Source organism: Nyctereutes procyonoides, unplaced genomic scaffold (assembly GCF_905146905.1).
Source record: "Nyctereutes procyonoides isolate TBG_1078 unplaced genomic scaffold, NYPRO_anot_genome, whole genome shotgun sequence".
In the NCBI taxonomy this organism is placed as follows: domain Eukaryota; kingdom Metazoa; phylum Chordata; class Mammalia; order Carnivora; family Canidae; genus Nyctereutes; species Nyctereutes procyonoides.
Window position 1 is genome coordinate 15357828 of NW_026575155.1, and position 6524 is coordinate 15364351.

The window sequence follows — 6524 nt, forward strand, 5'->3', positions numbered from 1 at the left end:
ATCTCGGTCACACTCATTGCTCCTAATAAATGCCTCGATGCGCCTGCGATCGTGATAACCCTCCTCAGAACCTGACACCAGCGTCAGGGAAATTGCCTTCCTTGTGGTCTTTGAGCTGCAGCTTTGTCAGAACAAAAATAGCCCCAGAGCCAGCCGGGCGCCCTGCTTGCGCTCCTGTCTTCCCTCCTCAGTCCCCCAGGGCTGCGGGGTGGGCCAGGTGGCTTCGGAAGACCCCAGCGGAAGGGTGAGAGGCTGGCCCTGGGAGGGTGTGTGCGTTCGGCAGACTCCGCGTCTGTCCTGTGACCCTTGCCGGCTGTGTCACCAGCTGCTCCTTTATTCCCTTCCAGATCCAAGGAGCACTGACCACTCGCATGCCCTGGAGGGAGGCTGGGCCCGTCCTTCACAAACTGTCAAGGAAAAGTTCAAATAAAGGATCCTGTGTTGGAAAGAATGATTTACCCTTGCCTTTTGCACACACACCTGGAAAAGACCCAAAAGCCACCTTGAGAAGTCCAGGTACTATTTCAGGAGAGCCGTAGAGCCTACGACAGCGGCAAGGAGGTGCATGGGAAGTGCTGTCGCCACAGTCGTCATCCCACTGTCACACTTCCACTGTCGTCCCAGTGGAGCCTGGGACACACGGCAACTGCTCGGGGGCTGGTGGGTGGTGCTTGGGTGAGCCTGCGTCTCTCAGGTGTTGCAGTTTGTTAGAGCAGGTGAGCCCTGCACCCACAGGGACCTTCCCAGGCGTCGCCTGAATCAGCTGTGTGGGGACTGGCTACCCCCACGGGCACGAGAACGCAGCCAGCTCAGAGCCCCGCCTCTGGGGGGACAGGAGAACCCTGACACCCGGATCCGAAACCAGGGTGGGCCTCAGAGCCCTCACGTCACCCGGGACACTTCCCCACCACTTCTCTGTCTACACGGGCCTGAAAACCAGGCGTCGAGAAGCGAGCAGCCAGGAAGCCAAGGCCCGGGGACATGCCCGACGTCCGAGCTCCAAGGCGGCCGCCACTGCTCGTCCCTGCAGGTCTCGGGGAGGACGTGGTGGGGGTTGGCGGGCCCGGTGCCCCGACGTGTTTCACTTCTCGACGCGCCAGGCACCTGGAACTCTCTTTAGTGACGTAGCACCAGTGTGGGTTTATTTATTTAAGATGTGGTACGTGGTTTAGAAGTTTAAGAAATGTAAATGGCATTCTGTTATTTATTAAGACAAACTCTGATTGTCCTCTGGCCACTTGGTTTCCCACTTATTGCCTAACAAAATACTTAACCTGCTCTTTGAAATAAAATGTTTTTTTTTTTTTTAAATTCAAGCAGCGTGTTGACTGTGTCTGCTCACGTTTCCATTATGTTAAAAAAAGAACTTCCAACACTACGTGTCCTTGGTTTTCTCGTGGTGGGACACACTCAGCAGTTCTGCGCACTAAAATTCTAGAGCTAAATGTCTGAGAACTAGCACTTCCTCCATGGACACGCGGGTTCCTTCGTTTGTTAAGCATCAGGAAGAAACCCAGCGGCATCAAAGTCGGCTGTCACATTATATTACCCGCCCGCTCCTTGCAGGTGACAGGTCCCGGGTCCGCGGACCCAGCAGGCCTCACTGAGCTGGCGCTGTACCAGGAGGCACGGCCGAGTCCTGCGTGGCCCACACATGGGGTCGGCCTGGGGGTCTCCATCCCGCACCCACCAGCCTTGGCCGTGGCTCCGTCCCCCCACACCCCCATGACCCTGGCAGCAGAACGTCCATCAGGGCTGCCACACACACGGGTGGGGGGGGACATGTGCCACCCACACGGGCCCAGAGGCACACTTCGCCCTGACTTCCCCGGGGAAGGACGCCCTGTGTAACCTGAGGCACCGGCGCCCATTTCCCAGCACGTTCGGAGTCGCTTGCCGTGACCTGTAAGAGGTAAGTGCCCGCTGTGCACCACTGGGTGGCGAGGGGCCCCAGGTGTCGCGGGTCGAGGCACCAGCTAAGGGACAGAAGGCAGCTGTGTGTAGATCCTTCTGGTTCCTGGACCCACATCCGCCTCCTTCCAGGGCTCAATGGGCCAGGAGATGGGGCGCCGGGAAGGCGATTTCCAGCCCATCCAACGAAGGGTCTCCGAGAGCTCAGGCGCTGACCGGCGGCAGGAGCAGTGCTGACGTGCCCACGCGCGGTCTCTCCGCGTGCACGCGTGTCCGTGCGCCCCCTTCCTGCCCAGGCCGAGGCCCCTACGCCGTGGTCCTGACCATCCTTTCCTCCCTCTGCTCTCTGGATCTTACTGACTGGTGATCTCCCGGGAGTGCCTGTCGGCTGGCAAGCAGGGCTGGGACACACCGCGCGACCCACGGGTGGGTTTAGACTCTTGCTTTGTTACTGTGAGTAAACTAAGCACATGTCCTAAAACAGGCAGATAGGCCTGGCCAAAACATGTCCTTTTGCCTCAAAACAGCGGCGACTGAGAGCCCCGCGTTGGTCCGTGCCTTCCGCACCAGCCGCGGGTGCTCAGGTGGACGCACGAGAAGCGGGTGGCCTGTTGGAAAGCCGAGGGGGCCGGTGCTCACGGCATCCCCTTGTCTGACCCCGCAGACAGGTGCGTCCTCTCCGCCCAGAGAACCAGAGCCAGGCCCGGGAGCCCCGGCGGGTCACAGATGATCATTGCGTGGCCACGGAGCCAGGATCCAGCACAAGGAATAAAGCATTAGCAGCACCCCGAAACAGCCCCGGGCCCCCCGCCCTCACAAGTCAGCGTTGCTCTGGCCGTACTGGTTTGCACTTAGCCCGGCGAGGCAGGCGGAGCGTCTTTCCGTGTCCTGTGGGCCACACGGGCTGCACCCTGCGCCATCCTCGGCTGCGCGACGGTGCCCTGCTGGCTGGCCCATCGCCGCCCCCTGACGTGCAGACCACCTTCTAGACCCGTGGCTGCGCTGCAGCGTCAGGTGGCCGACGCTGACCCAGGCGCAGCTGGAGGACCTGGTGGCGTGTGGACATCTCCCCTCTGCTGGAGATTACCTTCGACGCGCTGGGGCGCCGCGACCCGCCCAAAGGCCTGACGAGCAGCACTGAGGTTTTCCTGACGGACAAGAGATCCTGCCTGTGGACCGCGGGGTTGGCTCCTGCCCGAGAGCGAGTGCATGTGTGTGTGAGTGGTTTGCGTGTGTCTGTGTGTGTGTGCATGCATGTCTGTAGTATGTATACGATGTGTGTGTGCATTGTGTGGTGTGTATGTGTGTGCATGCATGTCTGTGTGTGCATTGTGTGGTGTGTGCTTACATGTGTGTGCATGTGTGTGCATCTGTGTATACGTGTGGGGGGTGCATTATGTGTGTCTGTGTGTATACATGCCTGTGTGCATGTATGTGCTGTGTGACCAGCGTGTATGCATGTGTGTGCATACATGTCTCTGTGCACGTCTGTGTGTGTGCATGTCTACATGTATCTGTGTATACACGTGTGTGTGTGTGTGTGTGTGTGTGTGTGGTATGCGTACATGACCCCTACTGCTTGTTTCTCTGTTGGAACCCTGACGTAGACGTGACTTCCTGTGTTGTCCACATGTCTGGACGCCGACGTATCTTATTTTTATAATCAGAAAAAGTAACAAAACTAATTTTAAAAGTTGGGGCTAACACCACAAAGTGAAGAAAGCTGCCCCGCAGGCTGTTGTTTCCTGGGAAGCTGTGTTTGCAGTGTGTGTTTCCAGGAGGCGGTGTGGTAGCGGGCCTGCTGAGCCCGGCTCCCCCCCAGAAGGCCTGCTGAGCCCGGCTCCCCCCCAGAAGTCCTGCTGAGCCTGGCTCCCCCCCAGAAGGCCTGCTGAGCCCGGCTCCCCCCCAGAAGGCCTGCTGAGCCCGGCTCCCCCCCAGAAGGCCTGCTGAGCCCGGCTCCCCCCCAAGCAGGTCTGCTGAGCCCAGTACCCCCCTTCAGTGACCTGGGGCATCACCAGCCCTACAAGCTCTCCTTTGGAGCCCCTCGTGCTTGAAACCCAAGCCCCATGAGGGCAGCTCCCAGGAGCCTGGAGGCAGGATTTCAAACCTGACAGGTCGACTGGTGCCATCCATCCAACCATCCCTTCATTCATCCATTCCCTCAACACACACACGTTGCCAAGTGCTGAGCGAGTGTGCAGACGGCAACAAACAGGGTGACCCTGGGCCTGCACCCACGGGCTGCGCTTTGGCGGGGGCACCCACCCCAGTTCAGGGAGGCCAGGCTCTAGCAGCAACTCGCTGGGGTGAGGGCGCCGCAGAGGGCACAGCATTCTCCAAGCCAGATGGCCTTTGTTGGGGGGGGTAGTTGAGCCAAGAACTCAGTGACGCGGTGAGCAGACCCAGGGCAGCTGGCAGGCCACCAGGATTGGGGTTCTCCGGACAAGCAGGGCCAGGGGAGGGAAACAGAGGGGTGTAGGGATGGGGAGGGGTGGCGTGAGGGTCGAGACAGCCCACTGGCTTCAGAGAGGGCTTGAAGCCCCGATGGAGGGCAGTGGGGACAGGCAGACGGGAGGTGGTGGCCAGCGGCCCCGGGCACAGACACCCTGGGGAGGGTGCAGACGTGGGCATGACCAGGGCGAGGCTGCTGATGGCAGGCCAGGGGCCGCCCCCCCACCCCTCCTCCGGGGCTGGCGGGCAGCAGGGCTGCTCCCACGCAAAGGCTGGGCCCAGGATTGGTTTCCTTTTGTTCCAACACAGGCGGGATTCTTTGCCGCCACCAGAGGGCCCCCGGCGCTGCTCCACAGAAGGACCTGGGGAAGGCCGCTCCCCTGCAGGGAGCATCCGCCCCGTTAGGGGGTCCCGCTCCCCAGCCCACCCCTCCCAGCACCTTCCTGGGGGTGTGGGCTGTTCCCTCGGCCTGTCAGTTCGGCCTGTCCTGCTTCCAGCGACCCAGAAGCCCAGAGGCCTGCTGGATGACGGGCAGGGCGAGCGACCAGGCTCAGGCAGGGTCACCCCTCCCCCTAGTGAGGAATGCAGGAACTCGGGTTTGCACCATGCGGAAGCCAGGGGTACCCCCCCCCCCGCACCAGGGCCCCAGCCTGCAGCCACCTCCAACTGCCTCCCACCCGAGCCCCCTGGTGACACTCTCATCAGGGACACGAAAATAGGGGTCACATCAGGAGCAGTCACCGGCCTCATTAGTGAGGGGAGGGAGTTCCCTGGGTCTCAGGTCACCGGCCGCACTGGGAACCCAGCTGACCTGAGGCAGGTTAACAGGAGACAGAAGACGAAGTGTCATTACCTGCTCGCGAGGCCCAGTAAGGACATTGAGGCCCAGGAAGCAATCGACGGGCAGTTTTTACAGCTCTTCCAGGAGGAGACCCTGCAGCCCAGAGGGATTGGCGGGACAAAGAAACCACTCTGGGAGCCCCGGGCTGTAGGGGACTCCAGCCAGTGGGGGCTGGGGCACTGCATTAGCAAAAAAGTGACCAGGGCATTTGCACAGCCTTCTGGGCTCTCGAGGCCCCACCCCTGGTGACAAGGAGGGGTCCCCTCCCTCCTGGGACAGTGAAGGCACCTTTACTTCCTCCTTCAGGGGACACGGTGGGGGAGGGGCGGGGGTCTGAGTCCCTCCTGCACACGCTGGCTCATGAGGTACTTACTTCTATTCAAAATGATCAATACCCCAAAGAGGCCCGTTTTGGAGCAGTGTGTCCGTGACCCCTGCACCTGCTTCACCTCCACCCGGCAGGTCATGGGAGCCCCAAGAAGTCAAGCAACTGCACACGGCAGGTTCCCCTGGGGATCAGCTCCAGGGAGCACTCGGGGACCGGGTCCAGCCAGGTGACCCATCCCAGGAGGGGAAGGCCTGGCCTCCGCCCCCAGCCGTCCCCTAGCAGCTGGACCTAAGCAGAGGAGGGGACACAAGTGCCAAGAAGGAGCCCAGGGTGGCTGGTCGCCCGCCCATCTCCTCAGTGGCAAGATTTTATGAATCTAATCGCCTGCTGTCAAAGGGAAGAGAAATGAGTAAGAAACTCAAGTTACCAGTAACTTTTATTTTTAGAAACGGCAGCATGAAATGAAAAATGAAGTCTCTAGAATACCAAGTAGGGGAAATGATAAATCGATGCCTCCAAGTTATATGAAATGCAAGAAAACCGTCCAAGTGCCAGTGACTCAGAGTAGCCCGGGGGTGGGCTCTGAGCAGGTCCGGGAACTCCTGGAGGGCTTTCAATTCAATGACAAGCCGAGGGTGTTCGTGACGCCCCCCAGGACAGATCCCCCTCTCCCCCAGAGCTTCCCGGATCATTTGCAAGTGCAGCGTGGGGAGCCGGAAGGAAGCCTTAGCGCTCCTCGCTCCTCAGGCTCCCAAATCCAGCTGTGACAGAGATCCAGGACCCGCTCCCGGAATGGGGACCCCGGCGCGGGTGGCAGAGGGCGCCCTAAGGGCTTTCAGGCCCCGGCCAGGTGCGGCGGGTGGAGGGCGCGGCTCGTGGGACCCACGGGGCACAGTCGTGACACGCTGTGGCCGCCCCTCCGGGGGTTCGTCGCCCGCCCTGGACACCAGAGCACATACCCGCCCCCCTTTGAGCCCCCTTCGTGTCTTGGGG

At 60.8% G+C, this 6524-nt stretch overlaps 1 protein-coding gene across 3 annotated transcripts in view; it reads left to right on the forward strand.

Moving 5' to 3' along the window:
- Window positions 1-1292, forward strand: part of SLC37A1 (solute carrier family 37 member 1) — a 63318-nt gene extending 62026 nt beyond the window's left edge. For all 3 annotated transcript variants that reach the window (XM_055313773.1, XM_055313775.1, XM_055313774.1), the window contains exon 20: window positions 348-1292. In XM_055313773.1, coding sequence (XP_055169748.1) covers window positions 348-363 — 16 coding nt within the window. In that variant the 3' untranslated portion in view covers window positions 364-1292. The remainder of the gene's footprint in view (window positions 1-347) is intronic.
- Window positions 1293-6524: the final 5232 nt, after the last annotated feature.